General features: G+C 53.3%; 1 protein-coding gene across 4 annotated transcripts in view; it reads right to left on the reverse strand.

The window, feature by feature from the left end:
- The window catches only part of DKK3 (dickkopf WNT signaling pathway inhibitor 3), a 39,311-nt gene that overhangs the window by 2,436 nt on the left and 10,896 nt on the right, over positions 1–25,979 (reverse strand). For all 4 annotated transcript variants that reach the window (XM_044752425.2, XM_044752424.2, XM_070491123.1 and 1 more), the window contains exons 5-7: positions 2,671–2,763; positions 1,281–1,425; positions 175–331 (exon numbers count right to left, since the gene is read on the reverse strand). In XM_044752425.2, the coding sequence (XP_044608360.1) occupies positions 175–331; positions 1,281–1,425; positions 2,671–2,763 (395 nt within the window). The remainder of the gene's footprint in view (positions 1–174; positions 332–1,280; positions 1,426–2,670; positions 2,764–25,979) is intronic.

Here is a 25,979-nt window from a genome sequence, read left to right on the forward strand (position 1 = left end):
GAGCCCTCATCCTGCAGAGCTGACTGCCCTTGGACCCCTCCCTCCATCTGGAAGACCCGAGGACACCTCAAACTAAACCTACCCTACACTGAGTCCACATCCCCACTCCTGCCTCCCCACAGAGGGGCGTCTCATCCGCTCTCACCCTGACAGGGAGGGCAGCTGGGGCCTCACCTGTGGGGCTGGCAGAGGAGGCCACTGGCACATGGGCATCGGTCCAAAGCGCCCTCTGGCTCCAACTCCCAGGTGATGAGGTCCAGAAGCCGGCTGGCGGGGTCGTGGCAGAGCTCACCCTCCACGGGCAGGGGTGTGCACACAGGGAACAACAGGCCTGGAACCAGCAGAAAGTCACCTCTGTGCACCCAGCACCAGACAGGCAGGCACCAGGGGAGGGAGCAAGAGATGGGGCACAACCTCCCACCTCCCACCCCAAAGTGGAGGTTAGGATTGAAGAGGTGGAATGAGAGGAAACCAGAAGGGCAGCGTGGGCTCAGGAGGCAAGGAGTGGGGAGGGCTGGAGCAGTTAGGGAGTACTGCCTGGAAGAGGTGGGCTTGTGCTGGGTTTTAAGGCCCAAGGTCTAGAGAAATGAAGAGTGGAAGAAAGGCGTTTGAGGCTGAGGCACAGAACCAACCAAGGCCGGGGGTTGGGCTGGGTGGAAAAGGCTGGGGAAGTGAGAGTCCCAAAGGGGTGGAAGAGTGATGGAGAGTAAAGGAGGACAGGTGAGCCGAGGGCTTGGAGGGCCAGAGGAGTCCAGCTGAAGTGACAGAGCAGGAGTGGGTGCAGAGGCATCCAGAGGAGCGGTGCCCAGAAGCCATCCTTGAGGACAGGAGCTGGGGCAGCAGGTGCAGGTAGGCTAGGGGCTGGGAGGTGGAGCGGGGGGAGCAGTGAGAATGGCAGAGGGGAGAAGGGGGCCATTCCCAGGGGCAGGATGGGGCCAGGTGTACCTTCAGGCCTGGGGAGTGGGCGGGGGCTGGGCTGGGGAGGGGCTGCTCAAATCCCACCCGTCTGGGTGTGTTCCCCCTGCCCTGGCTCATACATCCGGAAGGAATTTAACTTTTCTAGGCATCAACAGGGAAAAGAAAAGAGATGGTCTTCCAGCCCCTGTGGGGCCAGCTCTCAGGCGGGGTCGTGGGGCTGGGACACACGGAGTGAGCATGTGGGAGCTGGCGGGAGGCGGGGCCCTGGAAAGGTGTGGTTGGCATGGACGGGGGCCCCAGGAGGCCCAGGCTGGTGGAGCCTGGGACAGGGCATGCCCTGCTCCCCGAGGGGAGCCACCCACCTCTCTGGAAGGCACAGCATAGCCCAGGCTGGCAGTCCCTCTGGTTGTCACAGATGGTCCCATTGCCGCCTTTGGTGGTCGATTTGCTGCAGTGCCCCCAGACGCACAGCTGGTCTCCACAGCACTCGCTGTCCCGGGTGCAGAGCTGCAGAGAGGTGGGCCACACAAGAGCCCCCCAGCTCACCACCAACCCCCCCAGGAAAGCTTGGAGACCACAGGTGGGCTAACCCACATCCTCCCATTGTACAGAGGAGGGAACTGAGGTCCTAGGTCCGTGGGGCTTTTCGAGGAAGTCAAGGGACAGAGGTGGGAGCTGGGCTGGTGAGACATGAGGGGTCAGAGCACTGGAAAGATGGCCCCGGGGGGAGTCATGTGTCTGAGTCTTCCTACGCAGCCTGAGATTTGCAAAGGATGGTACCATGTCCTTGCAGTCCCCCCACAGACTTGTGCCTTGCATCCTTTTTATTAGGTCAGGAAGGGTGGGAAGGAAGCTGGCTTAGGGCCCACAGATGCAGGCAACAGTGTGACTCTGATAAGTCGATTAAATTAAGGCCCAAGCCCTGGAAGGCCATGTGGTGGGGCGGGCACGTGGGCACTGCGGGCCTGGAGTCACACACAGGGATTGGTGACTGGACAGCAAATGGGTTCCCACGGCCGTGCTCAGCGATGGCGCCGAGTGGGGCCCACCAGGAGCGGGAACTGTGGCTGCCTAACCAGGATGGGGCTGGGCGGGGTAGTAAGAACCCTCCACTGGTTAGCATGTGGAAGCCCAAACTTATTGTCATGCTGTGTTATTGTCTTAATAATGAAAAAGGACAAGAACAGTCTGTGAGCCCATATGGCTTCATCCAAAACATCTGTTGGGTGGAGGGAGAGGCTCCGCTCCCCTGGCTTCGTGCCTCTCCGTGGAATCTCCATCCAGGAAGCGCTCCGGCTTCTTCTGAACCTCCCTCTCTGACTGGGCAGACTGGGAGAAAGATCTGGGCTGCAGGCTGGGGGGAGTCACTGGCTGTGTCGCCTGGGAAGGGTCCTCCCCAAGGAAGGGAGGGAGGGAAGGGACAGGTGTGCGGCCTCCTCTGCCCTTCCTCCAGCTCTGTCATCCATGAGGCAGGCAATGGAGCCAGAGGTCACTGGGCAGGGCGGGGGTGGGAGGGGTGGTGGCAGCAGGTCTGCAGATGGCTTCCTGGGATGACTTCCTGGTCACTCCTGGACTCAGCCCCATTGGGCATCACGGAGGGGCTCTTCCAAGCACGGACGTGATGGAGCCCCATAGGAGGCTTCTGGGAAGCCCAGTCGAGAACCACAGGGATGCTGTCCTTCTCCCCAGGGCCCCTTTTCTGGTCCCCATGGCCCTGATGCTGCAGCCCCAGAGGCCCCTGGGCACACTCACCGTTTGCTGGTCCCGGCACGGCTGGCAGGTGTACTCGAAGCTGGAAAACTGGCAGTACCTGCTGGGCCCGCAGTCCTCGTCAATGATGCACTCCTGGGGAGGAGGGGAGAGGGCAGCTGTGTCAGTGAAAGGCAGCACAACAAGCCCACAGTGCCCTGGAGGGGCAAAGCCCCATTTTAGTGCCCCCCAACTCCCGGTCTCGATTCACAGGCTCCAGGGTGGCAGGAACTGTCTCTAGACTCCTGACTCCAAGCCCCGCCCAGCCCACGCTGTGCAGCATCCACTCCCCACACAGCACACCTGGGCTTCTGCCCTCCAGGATGCCACACCCAGTTCACACACTCGCTGTCCGTGTGCAGCCCTCCCCCTCACACACCCAGGGCGGGTGCACAGAGCCCCAGGGCCATTTTTCAGCACAGAGCAGATGGATGTCATCAAAGGAGCTAATGAGTTCCAGGCCCCGGGCAGCTGCACAGGAGGCTAGGGTCCAGGCCCGCGGCCTTGCCGACCGGACTGAAGGAGAAGGGCTGCAGGGGCCGTGCAGCTGGCTGCCGCAGGGAACCCTCCGCAGGGTAGCAGGCTGGGGTCCTGGGCTGTCAGGCATGGCAGCTGCCAGCATCCAAATGGGAGGAAGCCATGGCTGGCATTCGGCCCTCCAGCCTGGGTGCCTTCTCATGGCTGCCAGCGCTGCTCGGCGGAGAAATGGGGGAGAGAGGGAGGCCACGAGAGAGGCCACTACGGCCCTGCCCTGGTCACTGTTCACTGCAGGAGCAGGGCTGCATCAGGCTCGGGCCCGGGAACCGACAGCAGCGGAGGGAAAGAAGGGCGGGAGAAGTGGGAGGCCGTGACAGGAACCCCCACCGAGGACCCCGTCCTGGTGCCAGCATCCCTTGGGTGGGCTTGACTCCCCAGTCTACCTCGGGCCTCCTCCCAGCAGGCGATGGCAGGGATTACTTTCCCCATGCCGCTGATGGGGAAATGGAGGCTCAGAGGAGGCACGAGCCGCCCAGATGGCACAGCTAGTTCAGCGTCGGGGGATGCTGACCACCACCAGCCCTAGGATGAAGGGGCTCAGGGCTCCAGACACAGCCCTCAGAGACGTGTAGATGAGAAAGTCTCTCCTGAGGCAGGTATTCTGGGGCCTCTGCACACCTTCCAGAAGGTTCTAGGGGGAGAGGGGGACCTGCCTCCTCCTCTGACCAGGCCATGCTCCATCCTGAAAGTGGTGTGAAGCTGGACTGGAAAGGCCTGGATGGGCAGGCCCTGGGCTGAGTGGCCGGGGCTGGCCCCAACTCCTGCTCTGTGAACTGAAGCAGCAGTGCTAACAGGTGTGGACAGGGAGACTGCCACCAAGCCTTCCAGGGACCCTGGGGGCCAGAGCATGTGTGTAGGCCTGGGGCTCAGCAGGGAGGCCCTGGCCGGGTGACCTAGGGAAAGGAGCTCTGTCGCTGGGAAGTGCTGTGTCCCTGGTCCAGGGCTGGCTGTCCCCTGGCCAATGCTGCAGGCCCGGGAGGATGGGCATTTGCTCAGGGGGCTGCAGGCTCAGCCTCTGCACAGCACCGTCGCAACCGCAGACAGGCACGGACCCCAGCCCGGCACAGCTCAGAGCGTGGGTCCTGCTCTGCTCACCAGGCCAGACTCAGCCGGCCAGGAAGACCATCAGTCCCACTGGACACCATCTTCCCACAGCCCCCTCTGAAGGATGACGGGCAAGAGGCCACCTCGGAGACGCTGGTTCCAGTCAGCCCCATGAGCCACGCCCTGTGCTCACCATGGGCTCCAGCAGAGACCAGGGCTGACACCCAGAATAACTGAAAAGCAATTGAAATCTTTACTGTAACTTCTTTAAAAATGTCAAAGGAGAGCACATTGCCTGACACCCTGCAAAATGACCTAAAATCACTCTTTCTGTCTCCCCCGAGTCCCACTCAGCTCGGCCCCGCAGCCCCTCCCGTGCTGCCCGCCGCTTTGATCACCACGGCCAAGTGGGGCAGCTCAGCCAGTGGGGCGTCCCTCGCAGAAGGAGGGGTCAGTGCTCGTCCTGCTCCCATCCCAGCAACCCTTAAACGTCAGCGATTTCACGGGTGAGAAAACAGGCTCAGAGGGGGCGCAGGCCCTGCCCAAGATAAGGGCTGAGCGGGGTCCAGGCGCTCAGAGCCTGGACGGCCTGAGAGTCCACGGGGCTGCAGGTCACCCACACGACGCCCCGTCTCGGCCGCCACGCCCTCGAAGACACACTCAGCTCAGCCACTCAGCCGGAAGGAAGCGTTCTGACCTTTCTTCCAAAGCAGAAGAGCAAGAGAACGGGGTGGGAGGGGAGGCCCACAGGCAGCGAGTGGCTTCTCTGAGGCACTGGATGCAGACGTGAATATGAGGAGGTCCTGGCCCTCGAGAACCCATAATTCCATCGAAAACAACCAAAAAATGCACCCGATAGAAAAGGAGACCAAGGATACGAACAGACAGCTTACAATAACAGAAATCGTTTTGCCTCTTTACACAGAAAAAGATGTTCGACCTTGGTGACAATGAAGAGAATGCCACTTAAAGGAGCAAGGTATTGTGTTTTCACTTAAAATGGAAACAATTCAAAAGGCTGGTAACCTCCATGGTAGGCAGAGCCCTGGCCCCCCAAATGTCCACATCCTATTCCGTGGAGCCTGTGGATGTGTCACGTGACATGGCAAGAGGGCATTAAGGCCACAGGTGGCATTAAGGTTGCTAGTCAGCTGACCTGAGGATAGGAGAGAATTCTGGATTGTCCAGTGTGCCCAGTGTAATTGTAAGGGGCTTTGAAAATGGAAAAGGAGGCAGAAGAAGGGGCAGTGTCAGAGTGATGCCCTGTGAGACAGACTCCACTGGTCATCCAGGCCTCACTGGCTTTGAAGATGGAAGGGGCCACAAGCCAAGGAAAGACCCTCCCCTGGGGCCCCCAGGAGGAGCGCGGCCCTCCCCACACTTCTTTCTCAGCCCAGGGAGACCGGCGTCTGGTGTCGGACTTCTGACTGCCAGAACTGTAAGATACTAAATTTGGGTTGTTTTAAAACCACTCAATTTAGGGGAAGTTGCTACCACAGCAACAGAAAACTAATATAATATCCAGTGTTGATAAGGATTTGAGGAAACGGGCATTGCCAGACACATTGGGGGTAAAGCTGAAGGAGATGCTTTTTGTGGGCAATTCATCAGCATCTTTCAAAAGTTTAAGTGCATATATCCTTTGACCCATTCATTTCCCTTCCAGGTGACTATCCTCAGAAACCCTTGTCCGTATGGGTAAATATCTGTGTACACGGATGTTTAAGGCTACGTGTTATATTATTTGTAATCCAGAAATAATGGAAATACCCAAGAAGAGGAAACTGATTAAAGTATGGTATAGTCATTTCACGGGGACATGCCGCCAGGCAGACACTGAAAAGAATGAGCTAGTCCTTTGTGTTGTAATGTTTACAATACATCAGCAGGTAAAACAAGCAAGTAGAGGACCCACAGACCCCCACTGCTGTAAAGCAGGTGCCCACGGCGGGCACACGACAGACAAGCGCTGAATGGCTGAGGCCACTTCCCTGTCACTGTGGCAAACAGGCTAACAAAATGCTGAGCATTGGCCGTGACTTGGGAACCAAAGCAGAAACACACATTCCACTAATTTGGTTTTTCATTTCCCAAGCATCTTGTAGACTTGGAATTTTCACTATCTGCTTCCACTTCCAGATCCTTAATTAAAAAAACATGAGCTAAGACCCTTCCAGCACCAATCCCTGTGAGGCCCTGCTGTTTACAATCCTCCATCAAGAAAAATACATGTTCATCTTTAAGGATATCCTCCTTGCCCTAAACTGGCTCCTAGACGTGTGACAAAGCCCGCTTTGCAAAGCCACGGTGAAGCAATTAATTTTTTTCTAGATATGGAAAAAATTTTTGGCATGGAACCTTGCCAAAGACTTGACAAATCTAAATGCCCTAAAGCTCCTGGCATCCTTTGCCGCCATGTTTTCGCTACCCGCAAGAGCCCTGACGGGTGAGTTCAGCGTGACCTGCCCTTGAGAAAGCTCGGAGCTTTTGTTCTGATCGTCTGCCAGCTCGTTTGTTGTGGATGGACATTCCCAGCAGCCCCTAGAAGCGCTCTTGAAGCATTGTGACCATTTTGGAAACCTTCAAACTTCAAAGTGTGATGAGACACTTGAGGCCAAAAGAGCACAAACTTGGAATCCTGGTTTTGTCACTTAAAGCCGTGTGACCTATTTCACAGGGCCGTGGTGCTGAGCTAGTGCTCCCTGCACGGTGGCCATGGCAACGGGAGCTGTGCATCTGCTCCTACGCCCATCCGAGGCCTGATCCCCGCGGGGCGCCCCTGCCAGGGGACCAGCTTGAACGCAGAAGGGCAGGTCCAGATCACAGGAGATGCTGTCTCCACCAACGGCTCTCCGTCTCCATCTCTGCCAACCGTGGGGATTTCACACCTTGTCCTGACTTCCCTCTATGCAGAGAGCGTCACATGGGTGGGCAGCGGCCTATAGGCCATAGGAGGAAAGCCCTGGGGCAGAGTGGCCTCCAGTTCTATGTAGACCAGGCTCTCCATAGGGTAAGGCTGTTAGTTTGGGGTCTCTCCTGAGGACCTCTTAGTAGTAGGGGGCAGGGTCCCACCTTGCCCGGCATTAGAGACCCTCCCACTTAGAACAGAGCGAGTGGGAAGGGAGGACACGGTTGGTGACCCCCACGCAGAGCCAGGCCTGGAGGTGGGAAATCCAGGATTTCATCCTCTTCAGGAATTCCAGCTTCTCTTACCGGTGCTCAAGGGTTATGCTCCTATTTGGGCTGATGTTTTAAAGGGGCCTCAGCACCCAGCTGGGCGCAGGATGTCTGAGGAGGGGAGCGCTGAAGTAGGAGGCCCGTGAGGGGAGGGAGAGACTGGGCTGCTTCCTGTCTAAGGGGCCGTGGGGGTTCCAGGTCTGGGGCACCTCTTAGAGGTTAGGACTGGGAGAGGGACTCCGTGCTACACGGAGGCGAAATGAAGGCCACGCACACACACCAGTGCAGAATGCAGGGGTCCCCCGAGCGCCACCGAGCAGGCAGGATGAGGTGCACAGATTCCCTCCACCTGGGCCTTGTTATCGCCCACTTCACAGGTGTGGACACTGAGGTTTAAGGCGAAGGGTCTGCCCAGGGTCACCCAGCTTAGAGGTGGAGACGGGAGTCCAGACAGTCAGTCTGACCCTAAAGACAGGCTCTCTCCATCTCCTCCCAGAAAAATCATCACTTTCCTCTCCCTTCAATGTTAACCAGTCTCCTGTCCCTCGGTCACAGCTCAGCAGAGCCTGCCTGGGACAGGGCCCCTGGCACCACCCGGCCCGGAGACAGAGGGAGGAACTCAGGGCCAACGCCATGGCCCCTGGGCATTTGGGCCTCAATGTCTCCTATGACCCGGCCTCATAAAGGCCTCGTAAGTGACAGCTCCTCTCCCGTCCCAGCCACTCCCTGTGTGTCCCCACTCCTCCCTGCCATCCTGTAGGGAAGTCAGACAAGCAGCCTAGAGCCGGCTGTCAGGACGGCAGCCGCCAGAGGATCTGGTCTTTGTGGTGCCGAGGACGGAGCTATATTTAGCAGCTCTGGCCCAAGGCCCCACAGCACTGTGTTCAGATGCCGGCGGCCGGGAGCAGGGCTGGCGGGGAACTCGCCGTGGATTTGGCAGGATGCTGGGCCTGGAAACGGCCCTGGTGCTTCGACGCTCTCATGAAATAGTGGAAAACGGCAAAGGAGCCGTTCTGTGTCTTTGATTCTCCAGCTCAGAGTTGATCAGAGGAGAGCAGCCCCAAGGAGGCAGAAGCCCAGAGGAGGGCAGAAGGCAGCACATGACACTGCGAGGCTTTCCTCAGGGTCTGTGGGGGGCGCGGGGGCACCGGCTTCTCTGTGGCCCCTCTGCTGCCACACTTCGCTTCTCACACGGGCCGGGGCACTTTGCCCACACTCCTTGGCCATCCAGACGTTCTCATATCGTGAGGCCCACAGGAGGAGGCCACCCAGGTGGACATCCAGGGCCAGGGCATCTGCAGTCTCAAGCCCAAGGGTCTGGAAAGAACATCTTCAGGGGAAGAAGCGAGGGCACATGGAATGGAGGCCCGGGGGACCTCCACCAACTGAAACTCGCTCACCCACAGAACTTTGCATGCTCCAGCAGATAGGGGTGCTGTCTGCACCTGCTCGGTGCCACCCTGTGAGGTCAGCTGCTGACTATGCATCACCCAGCGCGTGCTTGGTGCATAGTTGCAAGTCGCTACAAGAATAAAGAACGAATGAAGAGACGAACAGATGAACTGTTGATCAATCTCCATTTTGCAGATAAAGAAACAGGCTCAGGGCCCAAGGTCACTGATGGGAGTTTGAAAAGCTAGGATGTAACTCAAGTCCGTTAAGACCCCCAAGACGAGCTCGCTCTTTCCACTGCACCCTGTTGCCTCCCAATGCCCAGTTATGGGTTGAATTGTGACCTTGTTTGTAAATAAATAGGGTCATCACAGATGTAATTTCTTAAGATGAGGTCATCAGGCTCTAATCCAGTACACCTAGTGTCCTTATAAAAAAGGGAAATTTGGACGCAGAGACAGACACACGTGGAGGGAAGATACAGAGGGAAGACAGTTGTCTACAAGCCAAGGAGGGAGGGCTGGCACAGACCCTTCCCTCGCAGCCTTCAGAAGGAACCAACCCTGCCAACACCTGGACTCCAGACTTCTGGCCTCCAGAACTGTGGGACGGTGCATTGCTCACTGTTGAGTCACCCAGTGTGTGGGACTCTGTTCCGGCAGCACTAGGAGTCTAATGCCTGCCCCACCCCAGGAGCCTGCAGCCCGGATCCCCTCTGTTCTGGAACTTCCACACACCTTCAGCCTCAGTTCCTGAGCTCCAGCTTCTCCCTGGAGGGAGGCAATGGAGCAGAGGCCAAGGGAGGACATGGGCGCATTGTGAGGGGTGCTGAACCCAGGGGTCAGAACAGGGTTTCCTGGTTGAGCCCCCCATCAGCCAGAAAGTTCTAGGCTCTGGCTCCCCAGGTCCACACTCTGGTTACTCAAGGTTTGGGTGTATGGCCATTTCCTGGCCTGGGTGTAGGGTGGTGTGCCGGGCCCTGAACGCTCCCAGGATGAGCGGAGGTCTAGTCTGAGATAAACCGTCCCTCCCAGATGTGGGCTCTTCTCTGACCCCTGGTCTTCCTGAGCAGAGATGGTCCCACAGAGAAAAGCGGGCTGTGCACACCATCTGTCCTGATTTTCCCAGGACCGGCGGCTTCCGGGATTCAGGCCCTGCAGTGCCAACAGCGGGAAAGTCCTGGGCACACCGGGAGAGCAGGTCGCCCTGTGGAGCACACATTCCCACACCCCTCTCCAACCCTGTCGCTGCCCTCACCACACTGGGGGTCACTGTGTGGCACCACCAAGCGTACCGGGGGCGGCAGGAGGGTGAGACACAGGCTTCGAAGCCCAGGCCTGGTTTGAATACAGGTTCACTGCAAGCTGGGTGATCTTGGGCAAATTACTGAGCCTCTCTGTGCCTTTTTCTCCTTATCTGTAAAATGGGGAACCTCATGAGATGAAAAGAGCATGCGCCTGGATCAGTGCCTGGCCCCTAGGATTTCACCCCCGGGGCACGCCTCTATGCACAACTTAACTCACAGCAGGTGCTCCAAAGGCAGCCCTGGGGAGGCTTGAGTGACTTTCTGAGCTTAAGTTTGGGCCAGTGGATCCCATTCTATCAATGAATAACCTTTCCACTGAAAAGGCCTGGAATATCAGATCTCTTGCTCGAGCTCTACAAGGCAACCTCCTGCTTCCCCTGGAGTCCTCTGCTATGGGGGGAAGACAGGAGAAAGGAGGACAGTCACATGAACTACGAGGGGCTCCAGGGATGGCCATCTGACCCAGGAGGACAAGTGGGCATTCAAGGGGCAAGGAAAAATACAATTTGATTGCTCCTGGGGACTGGCATCTTGGCAGGGGCCCGAGAGTTAGGAGAGGTGCTGAGGGGGAGCTGAAGGACACCTCCGCTCATTCTGTGGGATTTCCAAGTCAGATTGTCCCGTTCCTCAGAGTTCTTTTTGGACCTTAAAACAGGCTGATCACAGGGGCCTGTAAAATGCACATTTGGCTGGAACACAGCCGGGCACCCCCAGCCTCTCCTGGACGCTGCACTGGAGACTCAGCCAGCTCAGGGCGGGTGGGGGCTCCACATCTCACCAAGGGTCTGGCCTGACCCCCAAAGCAGAGACTGCCCTGTGGGAAAACCCAGGCAGGCGCCAGCTTTTAGTATCCTGAAGGCCCCAGGTCTGCAAAAGCCTGGGTCTCTGGGGGCCGCTCGAGCCAGTTCTTCCTTCCTCAAGTCCCAAGTCCCACGGCCCACGGAAGAGGAGGACGCATCCCCCGGCTGGGCTCGTGCAGCAGGCACGGGAACGCCCGCTCCCTACCCTTTAGTGCCTGGATCATTCGGGAAACAGGCCTGGAGTTCTCTCTCCTCCGGCGCCGGCCCCCAGACCCAGCCTCCCCGGGAGACCTTCCCACCCACGTCTTCAGGGATGGAGTAGGGGGCGTTCTAGGCAAAAGCTTGCTCCCTCCCCCAGGACCCTGTCCTGCTGCCAGGCCACAGACAGCCAGCCCCACACTCACAGGACTTCCCAGCACATTCTTTCAGTCTGAGCGATGTTTCCTCTGGAGAACTGACACCGTGTTTAATTCCAAAGGAAACTTCTGCATGGGCCCGAGTCCTCTAACCAAATGCGGGCTGTCATCCGGCCTGGGTTGGAAGCAGTGGAGCTAGCCCCCCCAACCCCCCAGCATTTCCGGGGCCTTTGGGTCTGCGCAGCCCTCGCCCCTCATTCCGCAGGCAGACAGTGGGGAGGAACCACTGGGCCTCGCCTGGGTCTGACCTTCACCAAACACTCCGGGAGCCTGACGGGAACTTTGGGTCCAAGAGCACCGAGAATGTGACGGCGCCAGATCCTGCACACCTCCAGGTCTCCCAGGACGAGGAAAGGGCCCAGTCCTGACCCCCCAACATCTTCTTGTTTGGGGTTGCAAGAGACCCCATAGTTTGGGGCTCTCACAATAGGACTGCCTGATTTAGCAAATAAAAATACAAGATGCCCAGTGAAATTTGAATTTCAGATACACAATGAATAATTGTATAGAATGCCCCGAATATTGCATGGGACAGACTGATACTAAACATTATGTTAGTATTATGAGGGCATCGTGTGTTTTATCTGTCAACCCCATCAACAGGGGAAGACTGAACAGGTGTGTCTCTTGGAAGGGAGAGAGTGGGGCTGGCCTCAGACAGGAGAAGGACAAGCGGAGGGGCCAGCGACCACAGCAGAGGAGTGGCCTCAAAGACATCTATGAAGATAAGCCAACAAGGCCTCGTGACCTTGGGCCCTCAGCTAGGAGCAGAAGACCAGCCAGAGTCTGGCCTGTCCATCGGGGGCTCCGTGCACAGGTGCAGCTTCTGAACTTGGAGAAAAGCCTCTGGATTGCGTATGACGCTAGTGATTATAATAAACATCCTAACAGCCAACACTTATATCGTGTTTTCTATATCGCCAGAGCTGTCCTACATCCTAAGCATTGATTCATGAAATCTTTACAATTGAGAGAGGTACTATTATTCCTTTCCATTTTACAGATGAGGAAACTGAGGCACAGAAAGCTGAAGTAACCTGCCCAAAGTCACGCAGGTAGTGAGTGGCGGCGCTGGGATGTGAACCCAGACCTGCTGGCTCCTCCACTAGGTCAAGCAGCAAATGGGTGCGGGATCCAGAAGCCGCCCAGGCTGAGTGTCCTGCAGGGCCCGCCCTTCCCCACCAGCCCTGCCCTCTGCCCATGAGCACCTCCCCGTGGGGTACAATGAGCCGCAACAGAAACATGGGGCAGAATCCCCGGTCCCAGAGAAAAGCACAAATGCAAGTGAGCCCCTAACTTCTCCCGCTGCTCAGTCTTCTTTCACCCGCTGGGGTAACACCCCCTCGCCCAGGGCTTTCCATCCACAGGGGGCCCCAACTGCCTGTGTGTCAGGGAAGTGGAGGCTGGGCCCCTCTCGGTGTTGCTATTTCTGTTCAGGACCCACAGGCCTCGTGGTTGCTGCAAGCCCTGTGGTGCCTACAGTCCTTGGGGGCCGCTCAGGGGGCCGGGCCCTGGTGGGTCTGAAGTCCCACACGGGACTCTCGGAGAAACGCTTCCAGTAACGGGCAGAGAGCCAAAGGCTTGCCAGGTTCCCAGGAACTGAATCCATTCTGGATCCCAGGAGACGCTGAGTGCCAGGGAGAAACAAAGCGGGCCTCACTCCTGTCCCCATCCAGGCTCCGGCGAGGTCCCCACTCCTGCCCAGCTCCTGCCCAGCTCCTGCCGGGGCCTGGAAACCAGAGGGAGGGGCTCACTCGCAGACTGGGGCACAAGAGGGGGCTGCCTCCCAGGGCGGGGAGGGCTTGGCTGCCCTCGAAGGCCCATCCCTTCCCCCGGCTGCGGTCACACCTCATTCTAGCAAAGAGGCTGGTCTCCAGCCACCAGCCTCCGCGCCGCAGCCCAAACTGTCTTCCTAAAACACAGACCTGATGACACACGTCTCTAATCCTAATTGTTCTGCAAGCTGCTCCAGTCTGGAGGCTAAGGTCATACTAACTCAATCGACACCTAACGGGAGGAGACAGGCCGCCCTCTGGGCCCGGGGAACAGCCAGACTGCATCTGTGACACCGGTGTAATAAAATAATGTGACAAGGAGGAGTGAGGAAAAAAACAGCTGTGTCCGCCAGTGACCTGGGAGGGGGCCTGGGGTTCTGTCACTGGGGAGCTCTCTGCTCTGGCTGCGGGAGGCAGTGCCTGGAACCCGTGAACCACCCTCAATGATACTGGTCTCCCATGGCTTGACTTCGCCCCAAGCAACCTTCAGACAACCAGCCTGGCTCCCCAGGACCTTGACACCGCATAGAGGGTGTCCCAGATGGGTCATGCATGGGTTACGCATCATGAGGTCTGAATTTAGTTAGCAAGAGGGCAGGGAATACCCAATCTCTGGATCTACAGGCCTCAGGGGTCCTGGATTCTAGCAAATTCACTGAGGTTTTGAGTCTCCGCAAGACCTTCTCCCTGAGGACACTCTACCTTGCAGCTCACTGTCTTTCCACCTTCCCTGCCAGCCACGACCTGGAGCCCAGACTCTGCATGACATGGAGCCCTGCACGGTCAGTTCCCAACCTGCCTTCCAGTCTGATTTCCTGATCCTCCCAAGACCCAGTCTTGGTCTCTGTTTCTGGAATGCCCTCACTGATTCACCTTTCAGCAGCAGCACAAACGTCTCCTCCCCAGTGAAGCCCTCCCTGACTCTCCCCACTGGGCAGCTAGCACCTGTCTCCTAGGTACCCCGCCCTCAGCACTCACCCCAGTAACAGGCGAGTGGAGAGAGGAATACATTTGGGCTCAAAGACCCGACAGGTGTTTATGAGACTTGCCAAGACTCACACTGTGAAAGCCGAGATTCAGGTTGGGGGGGCGCCTTTGCTTTCTGAGGGTGACCCCATCCAGTGTGGGCACTGGCCACTGGTCTTTTAAAAAATTTTTTATTATTATTACTTTTTAAATTTTTGTGAGGAAGATTGGCCTGAGCTAACATCTGTTGCCAATCTTCCTCTTTTTGCAGGACGCTGCCACAGCACGGCCTGATGAGCAGTGCTAGGTCTGCGCCCGGGATCCGAACCTGCGAACCCCAGCGGCCAAAGCGGAGTGCGAGAACTTAACCACTACGCCATCAGGCCCCCCAGTGGCCTTTTTTAAAACAGGAGGTCTTAACCCTTTTTGTCCCATGGATTCCTATGGCAGCTAAATGAAGCCTATGGACTCCAGCTCAGAATCATGCATTTAGATGAATAAAGGAAAACATGCAAGATTACAAAAAATTGCACTGAAATACAGTTAAGATGCCGTGTTTTATGGGCTTCTTGACTAACACACTGAATAGAGGGGCTACTGGCAGGTCTAACAACAACCTTAATTTCTAGGTAATGATGAGCATAAATGCAATTTCAAGGCATCTGCAACAAGTGCAAGAGAACATGAAAATAGCTATGATTGCTGTTGGGAACAAAGGCACAGCTAATGATACGGAGGTGTGCTATCCACATTCAAGACTGAAGAAAGTGCCAGTTCAACTTAAAAGTTAGTGAAAACAAAGGAGTATAGCTTTTCCCATAAGTTCTATCCAGGTTAAGAAGGGGATTCTAATACGCATCCAAGGTGAAGAACCACCCCTTCAGGCCTCCGATCTGTCGCCCTCTTTTTAAAATGCATCTCAAAGAATTCCTTCAACTTCCTTCAAAAAAAAAATTGGAAAAGAAGAAAATTTAAAACAACAGAAAATAAACTCAGAGTTGTTTCCCCCTAAGCAGAAAAAAGTCACTCCTCAGCCCACAGCCCGGTGGCTGCGGGGGGGACCAGCCTGGCATTCGCCCCAGGCCTCGAATGAGCTTCCCCTCGTCCTCGCCTCTTCCTGCCCTTAGTCATGATTCTTTCTCTCCTCCCAACACTCCCACTGAGTTCTACTGCAGCGAGCATGGCACCAGCGGCTTGTGGAATTGTTAAGCCTTTCAAGTGGAACCATTTATGTTAATGAGCCTGGAAAAAGCCTGAATATGTTTCAGGCATGCAAAAACATATGCTTCAGCCTCATTTTGTCCACAAGTGGCAGCGTCTTACTTCGCTTTGCTTTGGTGGGATGGCGGGGGACGCGGAAAGCTGCAGCTGTGCCCAGCGGTGTAGGGAAGGTGGTTTGGGCACACCCAGGTTTCCTGCCCCAGACACCCTGGAGCCACCATCATCACAATGGCTCCAGTGCTACCCACCACCAGTCACTCCAGCTCTCCGAGCCAAGACCCAGGCCACGGGCTGTCAAAAGGACCCACTCCCCCATGGTGGGCTCCCCAAGGGTGTTTCCTTCCTCCATTCTCCCTGCTGGGCAAGGCTAGGGAAGTCACTTAACATCACTGGGCCGCAGTGTCCTCATGTGTAAAATGGGAATGATAAAACCTAACCAATTACGTTGCCGGGAAAATTAGGATGATAAGTGTGTCCACAGATCATGGCATGTGCCAGACATTTAATTACTGTCACAATTACGTCCCATCTGACCCTTTGTAAAGCAGTGTTATACAGTAGAAGGAGTCCAGACTTTGGAGTCAGACAGACTTGTGTCCCAAGACCCAACTCTGCCACTTACTAGCTGTGTGACCTTGGCAAGTCACTTTGTGCTTCTGTTTCTTTAAAATGGGCGAGTACCCCCGTTTTAGGTGGGTTTGGTAAGAGTTAAGAAAAAGAGCTTCTATGAAATGGTCACCCAGTACCTGGCACACCGTAGGTGCTCAGTAGATCTTAGTTCTCTTGTCTTTCTCCCATCCTCCCAGCAAAGCTGTGGGGGAGGGGAGCAGCTCTGTCAAGGCGGGCGCTGAGGATGACTGCTGGCCTTCGATCTGGCCTTTCTGCTACGGGGTGTGTGTTCCCTCTGGGGAAGGAGGTCCCTGTAGACATCATCGGGAAAAACAGGACCCCCAAAGCAACGGAAAACGCAAAAGGGGAAACTTGTGCCTGTGGGGCCCAGGCTAAGTCCCACTGCTTCCAGCGCTGGAAAGGATGGAGTCCGCCGGCCTCTGCCCACCTCGAGCCACCGGGGACCTGCTGGCCCTCCTCCATTTTCCGTCCTCACCACTACCCGCGAAGCTGTGGGCTCTCTCTGCCTTTTGTACGTGTTTCCTCTTCATGGAGGCCCCGAATTATGAGGCTATGGAAAATTCAGGCTGTTTCCCTGTGGCCGTATTTTCCACATCACAGCATTGAAATGTGTCAGTGGCCAACTGCTTCGGATCCGGGTGCCTGCCACCCACTTAAAATGCTCCTCTTCAGTGGTTTAGAACGTTCTCCTCTTCACTGGCGCCAGGTCTCAGTCCCAATCAGTGGCGACAGCAAGCGAGAGCGCGTGAGAGATTCCACAGTCTCCGAACCACCCTCCATGGGTGTCCTCTCCGGAGCCCCTGGGGCTCTGCCACCCCCGGAGGGAAAGATTCCGTGTTTACTGCCACATATGGTCCTTTTGTGACTTTGGTTTTTCACCTGGGCATTGGGTGTTTAACGACTCGATAAAATGACAGGAATGTAACCAGGTGGTGGAAGGTTCGTGAGACCCTTTTCAAAGGAACCCAGAATCGTGGCTGCAAACTTCTATGCCTTTTTCTTTCAGAAATATATCTTTTTATTGAAAGGGCCAAAATTCGTATCTGGGTTCATATTCTACCATTCAACCATCTACCATGACTTGGGGAATTTAAATTCTCTAAACTCCAGTGTCCTCATCTGTAAAATCATATCTACTTCTCAGTATAAGAATTAGAAAATAAAAGGTAAAAACAGCCCAACAAACAATCTGTTTAATAATGTAGATGAAAGAATGAAGGCAAGAAAAACATAGGATTGTTTTTCAAGTAAATAAACCTCATCTACATCCTTGAGGCTCTGGGCTGCATCTTACCTTCAAGGACTTCTGCTTCTGTTTACGCTCCCGTTAACTCCCTGATCACACAGCCTTCGTCCATGAGACTCATCCGTTCAACTACTAAGTGCCCACCGCATGTCAATACAGACGGGAACACGACAGACGAAGTCCCTGCCTCCCCGGGGCTCAAGGTCTTCTGGGCGCTTCTCCCGGCCGCCATTTTATGAACTTCCGGTTTTGCTCCCCGGGCCGTGAAGTCCCTTCCGCGGCGGCTTCCCCATCTTTCTCAGCATCCGGTAGACCATCTTTCCAGGTACCAATCTTACGAGATGTCACAAAAACAGGGGCAGCCAGACCCTGCTTCCTGAACAGGACCCTCTAGGTCCACAGTGTATTACAATCCGAACTGAACTGGATGTGAGGTCCCATCTCCCACAGCTGCACGATGTGGAGAAAATTATGCATCCCCATGTCTGTTTTCTCACCTGTGAAATGAGAGTTTTGGTCGGAGCAGGGATGAGAAATGGGTTTCAAGGACACTGCTTTTCCACTATCAGCGGGTGCTTGAAGTGCTGTGTTGTCTCAAGTTCTGAGGTTCCCATCTGGGCTCATTAGGAAATAACTGCAATTGATTAGTGATGTCTGCCACAGGCATGGCAGCTGGTGGAGGGCAGTGTATGTGCCACAGGTTGTCATCCCTGCTGTACAAGAGCTTAAAGGACCCTGTGAGTTCTGCCATTTATAATTCCGTGACTCAGTGAAATATTGCTTTCCTTTATCTTTGACAAGAGGCCTTTCTTCACACACAGCAGCCTTTTCATCGGTTTGGTCTAGCACCTTTTCTCAGTTACTGTGTTTCAAGCCACAGCAACCTTACAACAAAATAAACACATTACTGACCTACCACACTCATATTCAGTACATTACTGCTTCCTGCCCCCAGGAGTCCAGGAAGTTACGTCAGAAAGGAGAATTTACATTTATTGAGCATCTCTTAAGTGCCAGATGGTTTCCACTCATTGTCTCCTACTTCTCAAACACCCTTGGGGCATCACCCCATCCTCCTTTCATAGAGCAGGGGCCAGTGCTCAGAGCAGTGAGGGACAGTGCTCAAAGAGCAGGCATTCCAGCCGTGGCACTTCGAACCCCAACCCCACTGCACCCTGCTCCCCTAAAATGTACCCAAATGTCTTGTTTATTCTTTCTCTTCCAGGAGGCAGAGGTGCAAAATGAAACTGACAGCAGGTCTAGACAGAGCGATGAGATCTGGACAATCATTTAGATGACTCAGTCCCCATCCATCATTTTTCTTCCAGTCGGCTGGGGATGGGACCAAGAGTAGACGTTCCTGCCTGATTTGGGAGGCCAGCTCAGCTCATCAGATTTGGGGCATGACTGTGAATTTCCTGAAAGCATTAAACAGGTCCCTCTGCATCGCAAACCCCCATCCGGACCCCATCCCCTTCCCCTGGTCCTGCCTCTGACCCCCAAGGAGGAGAGTGCAGGACGAAGGCCTCCACGGGCACTGTCCACTGGCTCTCCTCCCGGGAAGCCCTCCTCACCACCGAGAAACCGCTGCCACCACCACACAACCCTCTCCCTGGAGGCCTGAGCCCCCGGGAGTCTGCAGTGCCCTAACAGGAAAGTGGGAGGCCCCCAAAGCCTCCGAAATTCTTTTAGGAGACCGCGGGGGGGGGGGGGAGGGGAGACCTCACAAAGGAGAGCGTGGAGAGGGCGTGGATTCCTAACGGTCAAGAAAATCACATCTTTGGATCCTAGAGATGAATCTCTAGGATGCAGCCTGAGCCTGTACACCCAGCCTGGGGGCAGTTTTCAGCATGTTGGCTAGAGGCTGGGGCCTGGGTGAGAACCCCTGGTTAGTGGCATCCGTTGCACCTCAGAGACATCCTCTGAGACTGTGGCTGCCACATGCAGAGGCGACCGCTGGGACAGTGTTGGGAAGGCACTGCCTTGACCAAGGCCAGCAGAGCCTGGGGATTTCTGTACAGCCCTTCAGCTCAAATTGGGCCCTTGAGTCCCCTAGTGCCTACAGTCATGGAAAGCAAGAGTTAAGAAAACATCCCACCTCGCATTTCGCTGGTGGGAATGTACCATGGTGCAGCTGCTGTGGAAGACGATGCGGCAGTTCCTCAGAAAATGGAGAAGAGAATTACGATACGATCCAGCAATTCCATTTCTGGGTATATACCCAAAAGAATTGAAATCAGGGAGTCAAAGAGATATTTGTACACCCATGTTCAGAGCAGCATTATGCACAATAGCCGAGAGGTGGAAACAACCCAAGTGTCCATCAATGGAAGAATGGTAATAAAATGTGACACACACACACACAATGGAATATTGTTCAGCCTTAAAAAGGAAGAAAAGTCTGACACATGCTACAATATGGATGAACCTTGAGGACATTATGCTCAGTGAAATAAGCCGGTTATAAAAAGACAAATACTGTACGATTCCACTTGTACGAGGTACCTAGAGCAGTCAAATTCAGAGACAGAAAGTAGAAGGGTGAGTGCCCGGGGGTGGGGCCCAGGGGGCAGTAGGTAGTCACTGTTCAATGGGTAAAGCATTCCAGTTCCGTAAGATGAAACGAGTTCTGGAGATCGGCTGCAGAACAGCATGAATGTACTTACCACTGAACTATATAGTTAAAAATGGTTGAGATGGTAAATTTTATGTTATATATATTTTATCACAATTAAAAAAAATGTTCCATTAGGAAAACAGGTTTTGGAAGTTGTGAAATTGATAAGACCTAAGTGATTTGTTTTGCTTTTTTCTTTTAGCAGTGGCTCTGCCAACTGGCTCTGTTGTATGACTTCTCTGAGCTTCAGTTACTTTACCTACAAAATGGGGTCCCTGGGGTATCTCCCTTGTAAGGTCGTCATGCAGATTATACGAGGGGAAGCTGGTCAGATCCCAAGCACTATGCCTGCCACACAAGGGCTCCATAAACAGCAGCTCTTACCGTCATCATCATCATTTGTTACTGTTAATGTCATTATGATCATTAATTATCGAGCTCTCAGTCATGTCACAGCACCGATGGGTTGGTCTGAACTGCTACCAGGATTTACCCTGGAAATGAGAAATAGGCGGCTTTGCAGAGGGGGTGGTTAATCTGGTCACTTTCTGAGTCATAGTGACCAAATGAGGGAATATTGTGGTCTTTGATGTTATTTTAAAAACAAAACAAAACTGACTCAGGAGGTTTGTGAGTTTTTCAGAACGATGCCAAAAATCAAGGAAGGGCAGGGCCAAATGTCTTACAGCCAGGATGCAATGGTCCCGTGGTGAATGTTGTTCAGGCAGCTCTGGACGGATCCCCAGGCCCTAATAGCAGTGGACAGCCGCACATCTGCAGAGGGGACTCTTCAGCTCCTGCCGTGCTAGGGCTGCTCAGAAATCAGCTTGTTCTGCAGCCGTCAGCCTAATGAGATTTCAAGTGCAATCACTGTCACTTATCTGGCCTGCCTACTCGCACCAAGCAAAGGCAGAGTGTTCCATTTCTAAGTAAAAGTTTCCAGATTCCAAGCCCTGAAGCCAGGCTTTTTACAGGACGCAAAGGACTTAGGCCTCCAGCGTCAGCAGGATGAAGGAACCCTCTCTCCACCAACGTCTCTGCCGTCCAAACCACGGCTTCCTGGCTCTTCCTTCTGGGGATTTCGCAGGGTCTCAACACGCTACACACACGGTTCAGGGCACGTTAAAACATTTCAGATGCAGGATATGTTCCTGACTCAGCATGTGTCTCTCACTCCTTGGCTGGGCTCTCAAAGTCTTTCATGATCTAATTCCCGCCTCTCCCCAGGCTCATCTGCTGCTCCCCTAAGCGCACCTCCAGCTCTGGCACTCTAAACGAGCTAGTGGGCCTCAAACATGTTCTTATTCCACATGCCTCCTTGACTTTGAGCAAAGAATGCTTCGGCAACGAATGCCCTTCCTCCCCACCACTGAAAACTCCCAGGCGATGTTCAAAAGACAGCTCAACTGACACCTCTTCCAGAAAGCCTGCCGAGGATTACGAACTGTCTGAGACTTTACTCTGTTTGCAAGGAGACAAGTGAGCCTTCCAGTTTCATAGATGCCAGCAGAAGACAGGAGACTCCTGGGTCAGAGACACGGGGCAACGTGGAGGGCCCAGGAGGATGCTGTGCATGCAGTCGGTGTGCATCACAGCTGAGGAGTGCCAAGCTTAGAGAACCCAAACCTTTTACAATGGGCTGCAATTAATCCTGCCCTCTGCCAAGGAGGAAGAGCTCTGTCTTCCAGGGCTGCCTGCTGTATAAACATCCTTGAAAAGACGGTTTGGAACCAAAGGGAAATTAGTGCCTCTGCTTATAAAATGGGCAGAAATGCCAGAGACCATGAAGGACTGTCTCCCAACCAAGTCTTCCACGGCTACCTGATCTGGTGCCCGCACAATGCTCCCACCGTGCCCTGGGCAACCTCCACCTTCAGAAATATGAATCCACAGTGTAACGACCTATTTATTTTTTTGGTCCACTACTAGCCTGGGTGCTCTCTGATGTTAGGGACTGTCTTTTACACTAGCCATGAGACACGCAGTAATGCTCAATGAATGTGCAAATGAATGAACGAGTCAAATAACGAAGACTAGGAATTGGGATAGCCATGGTTTGGGAGTGATCAAATAATCATAATAACAAATGGCTGACATTTAGTGATTGCTTACTCTTACATTCTAGGCACTGTATGGGGATTCTTACCCCGGTTATTTTATTTTATCCTCATGATAACACGATATGGAAGGTACTTTTATTAACGGTACATATAGAGAAGTCAAAGTCACACGGCTCATAAACAATAGAACTGGATGTGCCTGTGCCGGAGCCCTCAGCCCCTCCACTGAGGGGGGGCGGTGTTTGTGGAGGTGGCAGAAGGAAGGAAGGAGTGGCTTTCTTTTTGTGTTTACCGGGGCGGGGGCACCAGCCTGCCCGTCACTGTCACCATCACCTACTCCACAGCGTGACTCACAGCCCATCAGCCACCTCCTACTGGAACGTCACACCTTTCTAATCTGTCCCACGCTGGGCAGATGGTGTTTGGTCTTTGGAACTGCCTGGAATGCAAAACTGACCTTTCTCCCTGAAACGGGGAGGAAGGGATGAGATAAATTTGCGGACAACTCCCAATTCTTAAACAGCCATTGCCCTTGACCTTACTGATAATCAAAGAAATATAAACAAAAAGACCAAAGACCACCCACAGTAGCACCCACCGCAGGTGAGGGCTGGTGAAATACGGTCTCAAATTGCTGTTAAGAGTAAAATGAGCACATTCTTTCTGGAGGAAAATTTGCCAGTGTCTTTCAAAATTTTAGATATGCACCCACTTTGACTTAGCAATTTAATTTCTAGGATTTACACAATGAAAATACTTGCAAAGTCGTTCAAAAATATAGATAGATGCTTAGAGCAAAAGTGTAAATAATTCACAAGCTCTTTTTAAAACATTCAAGAAATATAGAAATTTATAAAGGAAAAGTCTCTGCTAGTTTCAATTCCTCCAGGGATGTCTACCATTAATGATTTAGGATATATTTTGCCAAGCTTTTTTATGCATACTTTTTTCTAAAAGTGAGATATTTTATATGTATATATAAAGGATATTTTACAGGGGCCAGCCCGGTGGCGCAGCGGTTAAGTGAGCACGTTCTGCTTTGGCGGACTGGGGTTCGCGGGTTCAGATCCCTGGTGCGGACATGGCACCGCTTGGCATGCCATGCTGTGGCAGGCGTCCCATGTATAAAGTAGAGGAAGATGGGCACGGATGTTAGCTCAGGGCTAGTCTTCCTCAGCAAAAAGAGGAGGATTGGCAGCAGTTAGCTCAGGGCTAATCTTCCTCAAAAAAAAAAAAAGAATATTTCATAAAGTTTGTATACTATATATACTGCTCTGCAATTGCTTTTTTTCACTTAACATTTTACCGAAGACATTGTTTTATATCAACTTATAGGAAACCTATATGAAACTCATTTATTAACTTCATAGCACTTTGATTTGGGATCTGGAATCATGTATCTTTAATGGATTCCTTCTTGAAGGATATTTAAATTGAGGAGAGTACAATTTAATACAGCCAGGTTATAGCTCAAAAGGAAATGCCTACTCCTTAAAAATTGCTCACCCACATCAACTTTACTTATTTGAGGACTGTTTATCCATTTCTCACGATGATTCAGGGCTCTCCCATCTTCCCTATAATTACTCCCACTGGATTAAAGCATGCGAGCCTTATACTTGGCCAGAAATCACAAAATCAACTCAAAATATAAATCTAGAAACCCAAATGTACCCAAATGTCTGGTTTTAGGACTGTGGAACTGTACATTCCCACAAGACTCCGTCATCACTCTGAGAACCACAAGTCTGCTGCTTTCTGTAGAAACCAGTATACATCCTGCCAACCTGGGCCCCGTCCTGGAACTTTCAGCACCTGACCGTCACCTGTGCTTCTCATTGTTCATTACAGCCCATCCTCCCTTCTGCTTGTATCCCCAACACCCAAACCCCACGTGGTCAGGACAAGACCAGCAGGGTGAGTCAACCTTGTGGCCAGAGCACAGAGCTCCCGATGAAATGCACTACTCAGAGGGGAGGCAGGGCTCTGCAGAACTCAGCCCAAGGCTACAAACAGCACAGAAGACTCCTGTGGAGCCCTAAACACATCCCAGCTTCCAGGCACATTCCAGCCTTTGTGCAGCAGGTTGCCTGGGAACCGGGAAGAAGCCAATGAGAATCCAGCTTTAATTACTTTTCAATAATAATGAGCCTTACACAAAGAGCTCTTACAAACTTTGCCTTATTAGATTCTCACCCAATTTTGTGAACCAGGGATTATTAACCCCATTTGATAAATGAAGAAACCAAATCATAGAAGGCAGAGCTTCTAAGAGCCAGCGCAGGGTGCGAGCCCAGGTCGGCCTCGGACCAGGTCGGACAACCTCACTCAGCCAGGGAAGGGCTGCGTTTCCTGGGACGAGACCAGCCCTGCCTCCCTGCACCCAGCGGGACTCCAGGAGGCAGGGCCTTTGGGAACTGACTGAGTTTCTCTAAGGGGCCCATGCCCTCCCCTAGTGCATTTCTGTTAAAATAACCCCCCAATGACTTGACATCATAGCGTTCTCTGCAATTCCATTAAATTGCTAAGAGCGATTCCAGCATCAGAAATCAGGGCATAGGGAGCACACGAGGCCAGCACCCCAGCTGAGGGTACTCAGTGATGAATGGACAAGTTGGAGGCAAGGAAGCACCGAGGCCTAATGGAGAAGGAGGTCCTTCAACCCCTTTCTCCTCCCTCACTCTCGGTGGCTAGCTCTGGGCTGTGAGGTGACAGGAGGCGTACTGTTTAGTGGGAAACAAACAAACACTAATCTTCGAAAGTTCAGCCAGTTTACCTTCCCACTTCCCCCAGGCTTCAACACAAATACCAGACAAAGCATCCTCACAACAGAGAAGACATTTGGTTCACACTTGAGAATGCCATCGTCACTGTCCACAGTCTGCCGTGTCCAGTCAAAAAGGCACTGTCTGCGCACATCATTCTCTAGGTCAAGGAAATCGCTGGGTCACTCGAATGGCTACTACCTGGATGATAGCTGTGAAATTTGTTTACCTGTGGCCTCAGAAGTCTTGGCAATACCTTGGTCAAGTTGGTTGCATGTGACTGAACCTGTAGGTTCAAACTAGGTATATTCAGCTGGAAAAACCAAGGGACCTTCGCATTTATATCATATTCTAATGTGAAAACAGAAAAGACAACAAATGCATGGCGTGCCGAGCTCGGTAGCTGTGAGCTCTATTTTAATTAGATGTCCCTTAGAATGGTGCCTTGGCTAACTGGGTCAGATTCTTCATATTTGTGGACACAGCGCTATAAATAAAAGCGTCCGCTTTATGCATAATGGCTTGTCCACTCTCCAGCTTCCAACATGCCACTTTCCTCCTAACCCCCTGCACAGAAGGAGCACAACATCAGTCAGCCCACCCACTGGCCCGTGAAGGGAGACAGGCGAGGGCGCAGCACAAAAGCCCCACAGAAAGACGTCAGACCCCATCACCATCGCCGGCGCACTCAGGTGCAATAACAAGCCGCCATGTCCTTCTCCCCTTCCCCATCTGAATGTAAAAACAGACCGAGACCTTGCACACACCCCGCTCAGTTTTCTAGACAGGCATATAATGTTACTGTCTGTAACTTTCCACGAACCTCCTCGGGTTACCATACATATTAATACACATACCAGCATTTGAAGAAAGGAAAATACGGGGTGCTTCGTGATTATTTTCAATTGAATTCATCTGGGAATTTTAAATCCTGAAAATTTAGCCCCTTTTTACAGTATTTTAAGGTTTGAAGAGTATATGATTTTGTCCTTTTGAATGGCAAATCCCCCTTTTCTATTTAAGAGAAAGTTTCTTCAGCGTGTTATACATTTCAGAGCCAACTGTAAAAATCATTAAATTACAAAACTACAGAATGGGGCAGTGGTGACAATGTTCCACCCTTTGCATGCCTTTGAAGGCAATCTAGTCTTTCCAGTGTCCTACCCAGTAAAAGGAGCCCAGTCTCTCTGTAAAGATGATACTTGAGCCCCAGCTCAATTGTGTTGGGACGATGGTGGCCCAGGAACCAAAGGGGAGGTGAATGGAAGAATTCTGTGGGCACTTGAAACTGGATTTCTCTTCTCTGACTCTTGGCAAGCCACACTGCCAACGAGCGAGGCTCTGTCGCAAGGTACACACG

This window comes from Equus asinus, chromosome 20, assembly GCF_041296235.1.
Source record: "Equus asinus isolate D_3611 breed Donkey chromosome 20, EquAss-T2T_v2, whole genome shotgun sequence".
NCBI lineage: Eukaryota > Metazoa > Chordata > Mammalia > Perissodactyla > Equidae > Equus > Equus asinus.